Source organism: Papio anubis, chromosome 8, assembly GCF_008728515.1.
Source record: "Papio anubis isolate 15944 chromosome 8, Panubis1.0, whole genome shotgun sequence".
In the NCBI taxonomy this organism is placed as follows: domain Eukaryota; kingdom Metazoa; phylum Chordata; class Mammalia; order Primates; family Cercopithecidae; genus Papio; species Papio anubis.
Window position 1 is genome coordinate 96033151 of NC_044983.1, and position 18144 is coordinate 96051294.

At 44.5% G+C, this 18144-nt stretch overlaps 1 protein-coding gene across 3 annotated transcripts in view; it reads right to left on the reverse strand.

The window, feature by feature from the left end:
- SNX31 (sorting nexin 31) overlaps positions 1-13015 on the reverse strand; it is a 75936-nt gene extending 62921 nt beyond the window's left edge. For 2 of the 3 annotated variants that reach the window (XM_021942543.2, XM_003903030.4), the window contains exons 1-2: positions 12799-13015; positions 12626-12700 (exon numbers count right to left, since the gene is read on the reverse strand). In XM_021942543.2, the coding sequence (XP_021798235.2) occupies positions 12626-12700; positions 12799-12864 (141 nt within the window). In that variant the 5' untranslated portion in view covers positions 12865-13015. The other variant, XM_031669693.1, reaches the window with a different exon arrangement.
- Between the last annotated feature and the right edge of the window lie 5129 nt (positions 13016-18144).

Here is an 18144-nt window from a genome sequence, read left to right on the forward strand (position 1 = left end):
CTCTCTCTCTCTCTTTCTTTCTCTTTCTTTCTTTCTTTCTTTCTTTCTTTCTTTCTTTCTTTCTTTCTTTCTTTCTTTTCTTTCTTTCAGATGGAGTTTTACTCTTGTTGCCCAGATTGGAGCGCAATGGCTCAATCTTGGCTTACTGCAACCTCTGCCTCCCGGATTCCAGCAATTCTCCTGCCTCAGCCTCCTGAGTAGCTGGGATTACAGGCATGTGCCACCAGGCCAGGCTATTTTTGTATTTTTAGTAGATACAGTGTTTCTGCATGTTGGCCAGGCTAATCTTGAACTCCCAACCTTAGGTGATTCGCCCGCCTCTGCCTCTCAAAGTGCTGAGATTACAGGCGTTAGCCCGCCGCACCCAGCCGAGAGACACACGTTATGTTTCTATTGGACCAGTGCTGGTTACAGAATTCCAATAATGCTGACATATGATCCCAAGTAGAAACCAGCCAGGCCCTTCTCTCCCACTTACTCATCTATGACCCATGACCATGGTAGTAATTATTTTTATGGAACCTAAAAAGTGGATGCATAAAAAATTATTCTAAAATTAAGAACGAAAAGTGTGCATCTTTATTCCAGCCCTACACTTGTAGTGGCAGCTCGAAGGTAAGGCACAGAATCATTCTCCTGAAAATAAGACAAAGGAAACCACTCAGAAATCCAATCAGGTTTTAACATGGTACCTCTAGAGCAGGAGGGCTGAAATCTTACTATTACCATACTCAGTGGCTTAAGGAAAATGAAAGATGGAATAAGAAAAATGAGGCTGCAAACAGTAAGAATTTTTAATTCCATGGCCTTTGTCACAAATACAGTGAGTATTTGGCAAATATTTACCTTGCATAGATAGGCCTTAACTTCAAAAAAGTCAAGAATCTGATGACTTCCCTCTATGCGCACTACCATCACCCTGGTCCAAGCCACTGTCATCTCTTTTCTAGATTATTGCAGTAGACTTCCAACAAGTCTCTCTGCTTCTACCCATGACTCCTTCAGTCTATTCCTAACATAGCATCTAAAGTGATACTTTATTTTAATTTTATTTTATTTTATTGAGACAGAGTCTTGCTCTGCTGCCCAGGCTGGAGTGCAGTGGCATGATTTTGGCTCACTGCAACCTCCACCTCCTGGGTTCAAGCGATTCTCCTGCCTCAGTCTCCCAAGTAGTTGGGAATACAGGTGTGCACCACCACGCCTGGCTAATTCTTGTATTTTTAGTAGAGATGGGGTTTTGCCATGTTGGCCAGGCTGGTCTTGAACTCCTGACCTCAGGTGATCTGGCTGCCTCGGCCTCCCAAAGTGCTGGGATTACAGGTGTGAGCCACTGCACCCAGCCTAAAGTGATACTTTTAAAATGTAAGTCAGCCAGGTGCAGTAATGTGCACCTGTAGTCCCAGCTACTTGGGAGGCTGAGGCAGGAGGGTTGCTTGAGCCCAGGAGGTCAAGGCTGTGATGCACTATGATAGCCACTGCCCTCCAGCCTGGGCAACAGAGCAAGACTCTATCATCTCTTAAAATAAGAAAAGTAAGTCAGATCATTCCACTGTTTTGCTCAAAATCCTCCTCAACTTCTCATCTCAATCAAGTAAACCCAAAATTTTTACAATGACTCAGAACTGTGCCATCTAATATGATAGGCATTAGCCACCTGTGAGTAAATTTGAACCTAATTAAAATAATATAAAATTTTTAAATTCAAGCTTCAGTCTTGCTAGCTACATCTCAAATGCTTAATAGCCACTTGAAATGTTGTAATTTGCTATTCAGTTGGGCAAAGCAGATATATAGCATTTCCATCAGCACAAAAGTTGTATTGAAAAACATTGGTCTAACATCTGGAGCAGTTATTAACTGCCTGCCTGTGGGCAAAACATGCTTTTTTTTTTTTTTTTTTTTTTTTAAGACCAAGTCTCGCTCTGTCGCCCAGGCTGGAGTGCAGTGGCGCAGTCTCAGCTCACTACAAGCTCTTTCTCCTGGGTTCACACCATTCTCCCGCCTCAGCCTCCCAAGTAACTGGGACTACAGGCACCCACCACCACACCTGGCTAATTTTTTTGGTATTTTTAGTAGAGACGGGGTTTCACTATGTTAGCCAGGATGGTCTCGATCTCCTGACCTCGTGATCCGTCTGCCTTGGCCTCCCAAAGTGCTGGGATTACAGGCGTGAGCCACCACACCTGGCCCCCTGGTTCATTTTTTTGGTGGTTGGTTGTTTGATTTTTAGATAACTGGAATTTGGTAACAGCAGTTATTTGTGTGATTTAAAATTTTAAAAACTTGTATCTCGAAGAGAATACAGAATATTACAACCACTTTGAAAGACAGTTTGGCAATTTCTTACAAAGCTAAACATAGTCTTACTCTATAATCCAGCAATAAATACCCAACTGATTTGAAAACTGTCCATACAAAATGTTTACGGCAACTTTATTCATAACTCCCAAATGTTTATGGCAACTTTATTCATAATCCCCAAAACTTAAACAACAAAGATGTCCTTCAATCTGTGAATGGATAAGCAAATTGTGATATAACCACACAATGAAATGTTATTCAGAAATAAAATGAAATAAGCTATCAAAACACAAAAGACATGAATGAAACATAAATAAATATTGCTAAGTGACAGAAGTCAGTCTGGAAAAGCTATATACTATATGATTTCATTTATATGACATTCTGGAAAAGGCAAAAGTACAGAGACTTTATAAAAAGATCAACAGCCACCAAGTTTTGGGGCAGGGAGGTACTGAATAGCTGAAACACATGGAGTTTTTTAGGGCAATAAAATTAGTCTATATGAAACTAGAATTGTGGATGCATGACACTATGCATTAGTCAAAAGTACAACAGAAATTCATGTTTTCTGAAGTTTACAACAGAAGCTTCATGTTTGCAAATATTTTTAGAAATAATTTAGGAGGTTGGGGGAATCAGAGGATGGAATGTAGAATGTGATAAAACTACGTTACAAATGTATGAAACCGGTTCACTGAACGTGGTGAGAAACAAAGTGCTGACCTAAGTCGCTTTAAATGAGTGGAGTCTGTAAACTAAAGGCAAAGAAGCTAACTGTACACAGGCATTGGACTCTGGCTGATAAAGTTGTTTCCCACAGGAGTATAGGTTAACAGCGCTATACTCCTACATGTGTATACAGAATCAAACAAGTAAATGAATGGCAGATAGTGGGAGTCAGGTTTCCAACTGTTGTAGTGGGAGTTTACACATAAGGGAAAGGGGCTAGAATGATCCATGTGGTAATGCACTAGAGTTGAATATATTAGTATGACCACATGTTTAGTTTAATATAGATACAGATGATTACATATAGAAATATTTGTTCATATGTCCATATACATGGGTTAGTATACACACATATATTTCCTTGCTCTGTCAGCTGAGAGGACATAGATGCAACAACACTCCAGTAGCAATGAACATATCTAGTGCCCAGATCTTAATTTCCAATACCATTCTACAATAAATGCAACCAAGGATCTATGGAGAAATGGTTGATTTCTAGGACTGAGGCAGGAAATATATAAGATGGGCCTGGAGTATCTTGTAGCTCCAGAAAGTAAGGAAATATTCAAAACAAATGAAAAAAACAAGTCACAAATGGGAGTACCTCAGAGACAAAGGAGCAAAATGAAAGGGCTTCCATGGGCCAAGATGGAATCATTTGACCAACCAAGTAGTAGTGAAATATAACCCAAAGTATAAAGTGAATATCCATGAGTCCTTATAGACTTGTTATTAAATAAATAGGAGCAACTAGACAAATCTCTTGTGCAGAAGAACATCAGATAATTTCTTTTTCTTTCTTTTTTTTGGAGATGGAGTCTTGCTCTTGTTGCCCAGGCCACAGTGCAATGGCGCAATCTCGGCTCACTGCGACCTCTGCCTCCTGGGTTCAAGCGATTCTCCTGCCTTAGCCTCCCAAGTAGCTGGTATTAAAGGCATGCACCACCACGCCTGGCTAATTTTGTATTTTTAGTAGAGATGGGATTTCTCCATGTTGGTCAGGCTGGTCTTGAACTCCTGACCTCAAGTGATCTGCCCACCTCGGCCTCCTAAAGTGTTGGGACTACAGGCCTGAGCCACCACGCTGGGCCATATCAGATAATTTCTACAGATACTCCTCAAGGAGGGGGAGCATAAATCCCCACTCTCAGTGTGGGCTGCACATAGTGACTTCCTTCCAAAGAGGACGCTATGGAAAGAGAAGACAAAGAGGAACTTTACAGTGGAGAAACCTGACAAATACTACCTCACCCAGGTGAAGAAGATCAACATCAAGAGTGTAAGTCAGATGATAGCAGGTACCCTTGATACGACGTGATTAGAGTGGTACTTTATCTCTGGGGTCTTCATCCCCCCAACCCGTAACCCCCATCTAATCATGTGAAAAATGTAAGACAAATTCCAAGAAGGATATTCTACAAAATATATGACAAGTACTCCTTAAAATTATCAAGGTCATTAAACATAAGGAAAATCTAAGAAACTGTCACAGTCAAGAGGAACTTAAGGAGACCTAACAACTCAATGTAACATGGAACCCTGGCCGGGGTCCTGGAAGAGAAACAGGACATTGGGTAAACACTAAGGACGTCTGAAAAGTTATAGATTGTAGTTAATAAGAACGCATCAATACTGATTTGTTAATTGTAATGAATGTACCATATTAATATAAAACCTTAATAATAGAGGAAACTGTGGATTATATGGAAACCCTCTGTCCTATCTTCTCTGTTAACTAAAACTGTTTCAAAAAATAAAGTTTATTAAAAAAAAAAAAAAAAACTGATGTTCTGGCTTCTCTTGAAAACTGAGATCTGCAATCAATGGGTTCACACTCAGGCAACTGTCTGGTGAGGGGACCTAAGCCGTTCCCACCACTCTCCACTGTTGTTCACTTGATCCTCATCTCTCATTTAAAGTACTTGCCAGTTGGCTGCGGTGGCTCATGCCTGTAACCCCAGCACTTTGGGAGGCCTAGGCAGGCAGATTGCTTGAGCCCATGAGTTTAAGACCAGCCTAGGTAACATGGCAAGATGTTGTCTCTACTAAAAATACAAAAAATTAAGCCCGGTGTGGTAGCATGTGCCTGTAGTCCCAGCTACTCAGGAGGTTGAGATGGGACAATAACATTAGCTGGAGACGTCAATGCTAAGGCTACAGTGAGCTGAGATCACACCACTGCACTCCGGCCTGGGCCACAGGAGTGACACTTTGTCTCAAGAAAACAAAACAAAACAAAACAAAAATTATATATATATAATATATATTATATATATAATATATATATATATATAAAACTTGCCTGTAGCCATTTAGGTTTGCAATCTCTCATCTAAACCTAGAATTTTTTTTTTTTTAAGACTCCTGTGGCCCAGGCTAGAGTATGATTAAACCTAGTATAAAATATTATAGTGACAATTCTGTTTCTTTTAAACTCAAGGAAATTTTTCTGCCCTTCCAGAAACTGTCAAAAGGCATCCCAGTTGGAGCGTTATCCCAGGCAGTGCTGCTGAAACAACCTGGGATTGATGCACCCATCTCTGCTAATTCCATTAAATAGAAGCAAAAATTTGACTTCTTTGTGTACAATTATTTCTTGGCTAACTGATGAAGTGATCTTGAAAAGGCAATTGTCTTCATTGGCATGTGTTTGTTAATGTCGCAGATGCTCCCGAATCAGTTCTAATCACAGCAGCCTTGAATGAACAGGGCTGCCTGAGTTATCCATCTACAAGGCAGTATCTTGGGGAAGCTCTGAGGCCAAGATCTGGGGAAAAATCAACAAGGATTAAGGTTCTAATACCTATCACAGAAACCCTCCCAGCAGGTTTTTACAACCTGAGCTGACTTGTCAAGGAATCTTTCCTCTCCCTTCTCTGATACCGATCTAAGGGGGACAATGAACATAAAAGAAACTGAGTAGTTAAATGTGCCAAAAGTTAACAATCAAATCCAAATTCAACACCACCAAAAGATGACCTATTCTATGGGTCTCGGTGCACAGTTGAGCTATCAAAACCACCAGCGTACTGAGAATTATCTGGTACTACAGTTCAGCCCTATCTGTCTTTCAAAAACCTATTTAAAGAGATCAAAAGGAAAACATACCTCTTCTGCTCTTTTATTATGTGGTGTTTTTGTTTGTTTGGGGTATTGTGGGGTTTTTTTAAGACTGTTATCTGACAAATATTTTCATAAACCCCAGAACAGGCCGGGCGTTGGCTCATGCCTGTAATCCTAGCACTTTGGGAGGCTGAGGCGGGCAGATCACCTGAGGTCAGGAGTTCAAGACCAGCCTGGCCAACATGGCAAAACCCCGTCTCTACTAAAAATACAAAAATTAGCCAGGTGTGGTGGCAGGCACCTGTAATCCCAGGTACCCGGGAGGCTGAGGCAGGAGAATCACTTGAACCTGGCAGGGGTGGAGGTTGCAGTGAGCGGAGATCGCACCACTTCACTGCAGCCTAGGTGAAAGAGCAAGACTCCATCTCAAAACAAAACAAAAAACAAAAACAAAAAAAATCCCAGAACAATCTCCTGTACCAACTTCCTCTTCGTACAGCTCTCCCTGTTAACATGAAGAGGCCTTTACAGGTCAGTTGAAAATGTCACCTACTTCCCCCACCTTACTGCATCCACACCCCCCCCATACCTATGCCAAAATGGTGATGGCCAGGGACAAGTAGAATTACAGACACAAACGGTGTCTGTTTCTAAGTCAACTCATTCATCCCACCTCTCCAAGTCCCCTTGTAGTTAAAAACCCAAATTCACTAGATAATGGGCCACAGCTCAGAGTCTGGGTGGTGGCATCTAGCCCCTAAGAGCATGGCCTAGAGCTTGCATATTATCCCATTTGTTCCTCAAAACAGTACTACGAGGTAGATAGATCCTCAGCACCACGAACATTGTCAAATTCCACCTTCAGCAGGAGCAACCCCAGACTCAGGGAGATGAAGTGACTTAAAACTAGGACATCCAAGCTAATGACTGGCAGAAGATGGAGTCAGTCTTCTCACTGCTGTCATCACCACCACCATCACCTTTTCCGCCAAATCTCTGCTGAGCAACTACCAAGGCAGAATTCCAGGCTGGGTGTTCCATACCCACAAGCCTTCATTCTGTCCCTTCATTCAAATATTTGCGTTTTGCTTGTAAATAATCAGGGAAGACAAAATATACACACAAAAAGAGGACGGAACATGACAAGGTTGAAACATGAGGTGGCACAGCAATCAGAGAAAGGCATCTCATGCAGTCAAGGGGGACTTCCTAGAGGAGATGGGACTGAGGTGGGCTTTGAGAAACGATTGCTCCCTTGACAGGTAGACTAAAACCAGGAGTCATCCCCTGGAGAGGAAGTGAGCCAGTCAGAGACAAAGAGTGAGCCAGCCTGATAGGAACAGGAGGTATGGGTAGGGAAAGAGGAGATCAGGTTAGGTCAGAGGGGAAGCAGCCAGGTTGGGTCAGCACTTGGCAGGGAGGACAACTGAACCAGCGCATACAGGCTGCACAGCCCTCCCCTCCTGCTGACGGGTCCTCTGCAAGCTTTCCCAACTTGTCCCCATTGCCATGTCTGATGCTGGCAGAGTACAAAGAAATGGAGCCCCGTATCACTGTTCACAGAGCCCCATATCACTTTCACAAGATGGCCTCATCTGTAACTTGGTCGAAATGAGCTGATTTAATGCTTCCCTCACAGATTTCTTTAAATCTATTTGGGCAGGGTGGTGCCGGCAAGAGCAGGAGCATAAATCAAACTGGTTTTGTTTATCTAAAGGCACAGGAAAAGGTGGGGCCAGCCAGTTCACACAGCAGGAAGACGGGCAGCACTGAGCACACAGGGTCAAGCTGCCAGAGCCTGAGGGAGGCTCACTGCAGACAGGGCTGCAGGTGAGGATGACAGGGGGTGCAGGTCACAGCAGAGCCCATGGAAACACACCCACCTCTTCCCAAGGTCCAGTTTTTCCTTTTTGTTTTTGTTTTTGTTTTGAGACGGAGTCTCCCTCTGTTGCCCAGCCTCGAATGCAGTGGTGGTGAGATCTCAGCTCACCGCAATCTGTGCCTCCTGGGTTCAAGCAATTCTCATCCTCCCAAGTAGCTCCCAAGTAGCTGGGATTATAGGCACATGCCACCACACCTGGCTTAATTTTTTGTATTTTAGTAGAGACAGGCTTTTACCATGTTGCCCAGGCTGGTCTCAAACTCTTGAGCTGAAGTGATCCACCCACCTTGGCTTCCCAAAATGCTGGGATTCCAGGTGTGAGCCACTGCTCCTGGCCAACGCAGGTCCAGTTTTTATGCATTAGCTCTCCACATACCCTGGCTGAGATGGAGTAGAGGCCACCTCACCTGTGCCAGGTACTGCCCCTCGATCTCGTTATCCAACATGCAAAATATAAGCCCAATTCTTAAAGCCAAAGATCACACATGCTACAGTAATAGTCGTAATTTAACAGAATGCATGGCATATAATAGAAACTTGGTAAATATTTCTTAAGCAAATAATCAGTTAATTCTATAGATGAAAACTATCCTATCAGGATGCAGAACTTCCTAGAAAATAAACTGGAAATAAACTCATATTCCCCAAACACACACACAGATGGGACCTTTCTACTATTTTGTTTTTGACGGTGCTCTGTGTTAAATCAGATTAAGAATTCTGAGCTGTTTCACATCCTCCACTGAATAGGAGAAATAAAAACTAGCTGAGAAGTATCTGGGAGAGGTCACCCAACCCTTCAGTCTCAGACTTCGGGTAGTCAGATAAAATACAGGATGCTCAATTAAATATGTATCAAGTGGTGCATGGGACATACTAAAAAAAATTGTTTGTTGTTGACTTGTAATTTAAATTTAACTGGAGTACTTTGTATTTGAATTTGCTAAATCTAGCGACCCTACTGAGACTCTTCCTGTTTTGTTTGTTTGTTTGTTTGTTTGTTTGAAACAGGGTCTCACTCTGTCACCCAGGTTGGAGTGCAGTGGCACAATCTGGGCTCACTGCAACCTCCACCTCCCAGGCTCAAGCAATCCTCCCACTCTAGGCTCCTGAATAGCTGGGATTACAGGAGCACCACCATGCCTAGCTAATTTTTTGTATTTTTGGTAGAGACAGGGTTTTGCCATGTTTCCCAGGCTGGTCTTGAACTCCCGAGCTCAGGCAGTCCACCCACCTTCACCTCCCAAAGTGCTGGGATTGCAGGTGTGAAACACCATACCCAGCCTCAGACTCTTTACCTATAAAATGAGAGTGATGATGATGATTGAACTGCTGACCTCACTGGGGACTTGCTGGAACAAAATCCTGTGTCTGGAGCTCTCATGACAGAGAGTGGATGTTGGAGGCCTGCGGTCAGGGCTGAGTGAAGGGGATTGAGAGCAAAAAGAATATTGGGGCCAAGGGCAAACTTCCCCTTCATCCTCTGAAGCTTCACTGAAAAATCAACTGACAAAAGGCAGATTCATAGGAGAAAAGGCATACAAATTCACTAACATGCGCGGGAGTCTTCCAAAATATAAGAACTCAAAGAAATGACCAGATGGTTGATGGTTTTATACCATCTTGAGATTACAGAAAAAAAGCAGGGCTTAGAGCATGGCCAAAAACAGGCTATGGTGGCAAATCAGGTTATGGTGGCAAGACAGGTCATGGGAAGAAGAGGAGAGACCTGGCTAGCAAAGGTGGTCTAGTATACAGAGGAAACCCACAGGCAGCAGCTCTCAGAGAGAATAGTTGGTAAACATTTCTTTCAGACGTTTAAAGGTGTCAGACTCTCTGTGATTATTTCCTAAATCTGAACAAGAGAGGACTTCAGAGAAAGCCTGGCTGCATCAATACAAATTCTCTCTACGGGTGCAAATCTCCCCCACAAAAGGCAGCTTTTCAGCTATTCTGATATTTCCAGCTCTCTACACAGCCATCTTGAAATATGTCATAATAGTACATTTTGGGATAAAATATATTGGTTTCCTTCAAGGACAAGGGACTTTTAGAGTGAGGCAAAAAATTTTTTAACCTTGATCATGGTGGTGGTAATTGTATACATTTACCAAAATTCATTACACTGAACTCATAAAGTTGGGGAATTTTATTACATTACATGATTCCAAAATACAGTAAAAGTATGTTAGTTTAGGACTTAGTCATTTGACTCATTGTTTTACTAATACGATTTATTTTATCAACTTTAGAAAGAAACCACATTAATGTAATAGGTCAGAGCAGGTTCTGGAAACCAACAGTAACAATATGACTTTGGGAAAATTGTGCCTCAGTTTCTTCATCTGTTAAATTGGACTAATTCTAATGCTAGCTCATAAGGCTATTGTAAAAATTAAGCTATTACAGGTAAAGTGTTTGGTACCAAACTCAGCACACAGTAACTACTTGTTATTATTTCATATTGATTATAAATACCACCAGCCATCTAAGATCTAAATAGTTTCTTTAAAAATGTAGTAGTTTGTATAGAAAGGGGGAAAATGATAAATATTGATATAAGATATATGGAAGTTGGAAACTAGACAAAGAAATTTCCATTTTAGGATTTTGAGAAATCTAGGACAAATAGGAAATATTTATTAAAATCTATTTTATTAAAATCTATTGTATACCCTATTGAGGGCACTAAGCCATGGTAATTCAATATTTATTTAAAGGCCCCCATAGTAAATAACAGACAATTTCTACTTCATATCTTACCAAATAGAAGATCAAGAATAAAAGTTACTCACTCTATGCCTCTGCTTCTGGACCTGCCAGGATTTGGTTCATCTGAGTTTTCCTGAAAATAAGCATTTTCCCAAGTCTGTTGGGTAAGGAGGGCCGGATTCAGGAATGCTTGAAGCCTCTGAGTCCACAAATGTTTGCTGAGCATACGTTATGTACCAGGCTCTACGAACAACTGGCCCCTAATCTTCACAAGCACACTGTGAGGCTGACACCCATAAGGACCTATTTGCTTATTATTTCTGATGAGAAAATTGAAGGCCAGAGGAGAGGTGAGGCGATCAGCCAGGATGCAGTTGATCAGTCACAGGCTGTCTTGCTGCCTCCTGCTCTGCTCCCTTCCCTTCCCCACCTGAAGCTGCAGGAAGACGGAGGAGGGTAGGAGAGGATACCCTGCCTCCCCCTGCCAATGCCTAAGACACCCATTATTTCTCTTCCTCTGAGATCCCTGCCTCTGCAGTCCTCACAATTCCCCATATGTTTCAGTCACAAGTAGCTTCTTATCTTCCGGAGGTCTGAATCTATGCCATTCTTCATTCAATCATTTGACAATCGTTCCAAAGGACCTACTGGGTCACAGCACTAGTAACACAAAGATGACCACTCAAATTAACTAGTAACCACATTACAACTGCTCTTGGTTGACTTCAAAGATACTTAATCTCACCTTGAAAATGGACTTTCCAATGCACTATGATGTATGAGCAAGAAGGCTTGCTACAGTGACAATTTCAATAGCAGAAAAAACAAACTAAGCTGTCGGTCAACAGAAGATGGTTAAATGAAACATGGCGTATCTAACTCACTAGAAACCCAGAGACTGTCTGAAAAAACTCTCTCTCAAAAAAAAAATTAATAGTTGTTACCTCTGGGCAAGTTTTTTCTGTTTTCTCTATTTTTTTTTTTTTTTAATAAAGACAAGGTCTCCGCTATGTTGCCCAGGCTGGTCTCAAACTCTGGGACTCAAGTAATCCTCCTGCCTCAGTCTCCCGAAGTATTAGTATTATAAGCATGAGTCAAGGTGCCTGGGCTATACTTTTGTTTTTAATGTTAGGTATGTGCTCTTTATAATCTAAAATCTAAATCAAACAAACAAAAAAAGCACTATTCATGGGAGAGAGGAGGAGGAGGGTAAAGCTTATGTCTAAACTTTCATTTACTTCTCTAATCCATTTTGAAGACTTATAACACCTCCTTATAAGAACAATGCAACCCATTAGAGCAGACTAATAAATCAGTCTGCCTCCCAGAGAAAATACTGTCGAGACAGCAGGGTGAGAAACAATCCTATCTAGCTTGGTAAGTCATGTTCCCTGGTTCCCAGCCTGCCAGTACTTGAAGCCTCATGGCCATTCGAAAACAAAACTAGTGACACACCTTTTTAAAGGGGGCAAACTTAAGAAACTCTTGAGACAAAGGAGATTAAATACCCATGTACAAGACTCCAAAGACTCTAGGCCTTGATCTAGACCCAGTTTGCTCATTTTGGAGGGAGACATTGTCCTGGGGAACAGCGGGCACTGAAATGGGGCTCAGCATAGCCCCAGCGCCCTGCCAGGCCGGGCTAGCGGAGATCACCGGGCTGCGAGGGGCTTGGGAGAATCACCTACGCCCCGTTCCCTCATCTCACAGCTGTAGGCCACCAGGAGCCGCAGCGTGCATTCATCCAACTGTATGCCAAGCAATTCAATTCATCTTTACCACGACCCTGTTTCACAATAGGAAGCCCGATAGGAAGCCCGAGGCCCTGAAAGGCCCAGTGTCTTGCCAGAGTCAGAGGAACAGAGCGCTTTGGGGACAACTTTCTCCACCTGTCTCAGTGGATGGGCTCGTACCCGCCTCCAACCTGCTCACCTGTTCGTTCCAATCGTGCAGCTGGCTGTAGCGCACCCTGCAGAAGAGGAACCCGTCCAGGTACACGGAGTACAGCTGCAAACACAGACACCCCGTCCCGGGTAAGCCGAGGGATAGGTGAGCATTGTCACCGGCCCCCTCCCTGCCCAGCCTGACCCCGGCCCTGGGCGCACCACGTAGCGGCCCCCCAGCGCGTCGGACCGCTGCTGGGACACCGGGATACAGAAATGCATCTTCATGGCTGGGCGGTGGCCTGGGAGCAGCGCTGGAAACCCGACCGGCGGCGGCGGCGCGGTGCGCAGCTCTGAGCTCGGCAGCAGCGGACGCAGCTGGGTCTGCCACGCGACTCAGGGCGAACCCCGGCGCCCGCTCTCCCCGGCCCGGGGCATCCACAGGTGGGGCCGGGGCCGGGCCGCGCCGCCTCCCAGTGCCCGCCCCATCCAGCCCCGCCGCTCGGTCCCGGAATAGGTGGCGACCGGGGCTGGGGCGCATCCACGGCCACCCCCACCCCGGACATCGGCCACTGTTGGCATTTTCTCCAAGCAGGCCCGCGAGGGGCTTGAAAACAGTTTGAGTTCCATTACCTGCCAACACTGCCTGCAGTGCACTAATTAAGATTTCTGGAATTACATAGATCTGGTAACTGCCTTATGATTAGCAGGGTTATGTTTGGTCAGTTTTTTGTATTGGCATTTGTTAAATGTAACACAAGACATTCAGCAATATATGCAACCCTGCTTTAGCGTTATTCTTTCAATCTTGCTTTTTCCCCTTAAATACCAGAAGCCCCCCAAAATGGAAATGGCTTGGGTCTCTCTTGATCCTTGAGAAGCCCTTATTTTTAGACAGGTGCATTCACGTGAACACTTGGTTCTCTGGACTACCCAGTGCAAGTTCTTTAAACAGTCTCTCATTTTTAGTTGCTGTGGAAAATAATCTTCCTAATTCTCTTATTTTAGTTAAATGAGAGTAGAAATCCTCCCACCTCGCCGTGATCAATGAGCACAGAGATGTTGCAGGTCTCGCCAACCTGTTCTGTAGCAAGCCCTGGGCTAACTCTATTCTTCCCTCTCTCCCTTAATCCACCCATAACTCTTCCAGGTAAACAGAGGACATCCTACCATGGACGAAACAGGCCCAGGGGGAGGAGGAACTTGTCCAAGCTCACAGGGCATTTTTTTCATGGGTCTGAGTCATTTACTGCAGGACTTCATCAGGATCATTGAAAGTTCTTTCAAATGCCAGTCATCTCTGGGTAAGAGCTGCATGTCTGGGAAGGGGAAGTGACGCCTGACAAACACCGGTGCCTCCTGTGTGCTTGCTGTGTGCCAGGACCTGACATATGCTATGTCATTTAATTTTCACAATCACCTTGGGCTAGGAGCGATTGACAGTTCTGGTCTTATAGAAAAGGGAATCGAGACATAGGGCCATTAAGTGAGGGAAGCAATATCATATAGGAGTTAAGAGAATGGCAACAGGAATTCGTGTCCCGGCTTAGTGGCTTCTAGCTGAGAGGTCTTGGGCAAATTAGTGGTCTCTTTTTTTTTTTTTTTTTTTTTTGAGACAGAGTTTTGCTCTTGTTGCCCAGGCTGGAGTGCAATGGTGCAATCTCAGCTCACCACAACCTCTCCCTCCCGGGTTCAAGTGATTATCCTGCCTCAGCCTCCTGAGTAGCTGGGATTACAGGCATATGCCACCACACCTGGCTAATTTTTTATTTTTTAATAGAGACAGGGTTTCTCCATGTTGTTAGGCTGGACTCGAACTCCTGACCTCAGGTGATCCACCCACCTCAGCCTCCCAAAGTGCTGAGATTACAGGTGTGAAATTAGTGCACTCTTTAAGCTACAGTTCCTTCTTATGAAATCATGTTAATAACTCTACTCACTTCAAGGGAATTTTCACTCCATGATAGATGGGCCTCAGGGTATTTCCCCTGCCCATAGGCCATCTCTGATCTGGAAGGCCTCCCTATACCAAGGCCAGGGGCATTCCTGAGTGCCTCTTGGGGGAAAGGCTGATCAGGGCAGCTCCGGAATCTGGTCTGATCTTCAGGGCAAAGCAGAGCATTTTGGTTAGACCCAGAAGTGGCCCTAGCCTTCCTGGAACTTTCTTGCTCCAGTGAATGGCCTGGACTCTGGCTTCACCCCATGGCGATGTCCACACAGGGCCGTTCCCTTCCTTTCACTAAGTGCCCCCCGGGAGTTGAACTGGAATAGGACAGGCCTCTGTGTAAGTCACTGTCCTCTTGCACACCTGACCTCTGCTGTAGCCATTCAGTCATTCAGTCAGTGAACATTATTGAGCTCCTTCTGTGTACTCCACACTGCAAGACAATCTTCAAACATAACCAAGAGATAAGTATAGTAATGGTAGCTTACACGATTGGAGGCGCTGCTCTGAACACTTTACATGAATGAAGTCATTTAATTCTCACAATTGCCTGAAGTAAGTACTGATGTTATTCGCATTTCACAGATGGGGAAACTGAAGCATAGAGCAATGAAGGAACTTGTTCTGAATTGCAGAATTTGTGAGTGGTAGAGTGGGGATGTGAAGTAAGTGGTCTGCCTCTAGAGCCTGTGCTCTGTGAAGCTGCTTTTCAGGGGTGTCTGGGGAAATCTGTACCATGACTTGACAAGTGCACCCTTCAGAAGTTTTTAATGTTTTTTTTGTTTTGTTTTGTTTTTTGAGATGGTGTCTTGCTCAGTCACCCACGCTGGCGTGCAGTGGTGCGATCTTGGCTCACTGCAAGCTCTGCCTCCCAGGTTCACGCCATTCTCCTGCCTCAGCCTCCCAAGTAGCTGGAACTACAGGCATCCGCCACCACGCCCGGCTAATTTTTTGTATTTTTAGTAGAGATGGGGTTTCTCCGTGTTAGCCAGGATGGTCTCGATCTCCTGACCTCCTGATCCATCCGCCTTGGCCTCCCAAAGTGTTGGGATTACAGGCGTGAGCCACCGCACCCCGCCCACAAGTTTTTAATTCCTAATGGAGTTTGAAATAAACGTTTATGGTGCTCAATTTCTGAATCAATTCTATATTGTTTCCAAGGGGTATTTTAATTTACTCTGTGCCTGGCGCAGGTTCAGCACTCAATAAAAGCTTAATATTTCTTCATTCAGGGAGTATTCATTGAGTGCTTCTTAGGGGCCAGGTGCTGCAGTGAAGCTGTTAGACATGGCAGCCTCAGTCCCCTAACCTCATGGAGCCTAAGCTTATTTAAAAACAGGCAATTTCTATAGTGTGGTCCATAGTGTTACAGAACAAGTACACTATTTCCTACTTTTAAAGCTTTAGGCATTATTTGCATGTTGCCTCTCATCTACTTGGTGTGTAATCTTTTTGGCTCTTTAATATCTGGTACCCACACTGTTTTGGAGGTATGGATAATGAGGTATGGCTCTGTCTTGTTGTGCAACTTTCCACCTCTCCTGAGTCCTTCACACCCTTGGGCCTCTGGGATGGGGAGGGCAGTAGGGTCCACGAGGGAACCAGCAAGGTGGATCCTAATGGCTGGTGCTCTACACCTCAGCCAATGTGCATTATGGGTTCCTTTGCTGAATCTTTTCTTATAGCCCAGGTGTTGGGCACATCATCCCAACAGTCAAAACTGTCGCCATATGAAAAAAACGGTCTTGAACAAACATGGAAGAGATTCCTGGTTGGTGGACACCTATATTGAGCAAACATAGAAAGGGAGAGGAGCTGGAAGGTGGGGTATGCAGAGTTAAGGCTTCACATCCTGTGTATCTTTCTTCATCTGCCCACCTCCTCCTCACTCTCTTGGGGTTCAGACCAGTGAGTCAGAAAGGTAAGGCTGGATGGCTTGGGATGTGTGTCTTTCTCTGTCTTTACCTGTATTGGTCTGTGTTGAGTGTTCTAGGGTCTTTTGGAATTTGAGGAAATATACAAAATTATATGATACATAGGAGAACTACAAAATCACACTAGTGGTTCTAAAATGTCCATGGTTCCTGAAGGATTTTCTGGCCCAGAACATCTAAACTCAGAGACTCACTGTAGTTGGTTGAATAGTGTCCTGATTTAGAAATAGGGTCTTGGCAGACGTCATCAAGGTAAGGCTCAAGATGAGATCCTACTGGATTAGGGCAGCTCTATATCCAATTAGCGTGTCCTTATAAGGCACAGAAAAGGAAATACAGAGACACAGAGGTGAAGGCCACGTGAACATGGAGGCAGAGCTGGAGTTCTGCTTCCAGAAGCCAAGGAGCGCCTCAGGCCACCAGAAGCTCAGGAGAACAAGGAAGGAGTCAGCCTAGAGCCTTCAGAGGGAGCGTGGCTCTGCCGACACTTTGATTTCAGACTTCCAACCTCCAGAACTACGAGAGAACTCATTTCTGTGGTTGTAAGCCATCCGTTTGAGGCACTTTGTTATGCAGCCATGAGAAAAACCTACACTGATGCTGTGGCCACAGTCAGCCTCATGCCAGAGAACAGAGGGCTGAGCCCCTGGCCACGTGTGCATCTGGGAGGAGAATGGAACAGAGAAAGAGCAGCTCAGAGGAAAGGAGATCTGCAATCTGAGGAACAGTGTCCTGAATGTAGTAACAAGACTGGCTAACCCTACACAGCACTCACTCTGGGCCAGACGTAACTCTGTGTGACATGCACAAACTCATTTAATGCTTGCAACAACCATCTGAACTTGGTTGGTTTTGTTTTTGTTTTTGCTTTTGAGTCAGGGTCTTGCTCTGTTGCCCAGGCTGGAGTGGAGTGGCATGATCATGGCTCACTGCAGCCTTGACCTCCCTAGGCTCAGGTGATCTTCCCACCTCAGCCTCCCAAGTAACTGGGACTACAGGGGTGCACCATCACACCCGGCTAATTTTTTTATATTTTTGGTAGAGATGCGGTTTTGCCCATGTCACTCAGGCCAGTCTCTAATCCCTTGGTCTCAAGTGCTCCTCCCACCTCAGCCTCCCAAAGTGCTGGGATTACAGATGTGAGCCACTGCCGTGGTCTTTGGTGTGATTGTTATCCCTATTTTATAGGAGATGAAACTGAGGTGGAGGGAAATCAATAACTCACCCGAAGTCACACAGTTTGTAAGAGAAGAGTCAAGGTTTAAATCCAGGCCGCCTGGAAAGTCTCCAAAGCCCTCGCTCCTAATCACTCATCCAAACAAAAATAACTTTTCAGTCTGTACTTACTCATGTGAGGAACTCTGGAAAATCCAGAGTCTCCAGATTTGAGGGGTGACATCAGGAAAATACCATTCTATGGAAATGAAACTGCTGGGAATCGAGCTATGGCAGAAGTGACCCCCACCCCAGGGCACCTGGAAATGTGCTGCTGAGAAGCACACATGCCTTCCAGGGCCTCTGTGCAGGCACCACATTCAATGTGGGAATTGAAAGATGAAGATGGAAAAAGTACAGATGGGGCCGGGTGTGGTGGCTCACGCCTGTAATCCCAGCACTTTGGGAGGCCAAGGCATGGGGATCACTTGAGGTCAGGAGTTTGAGACCAGCCTGGCCAACATGGTGAAACCC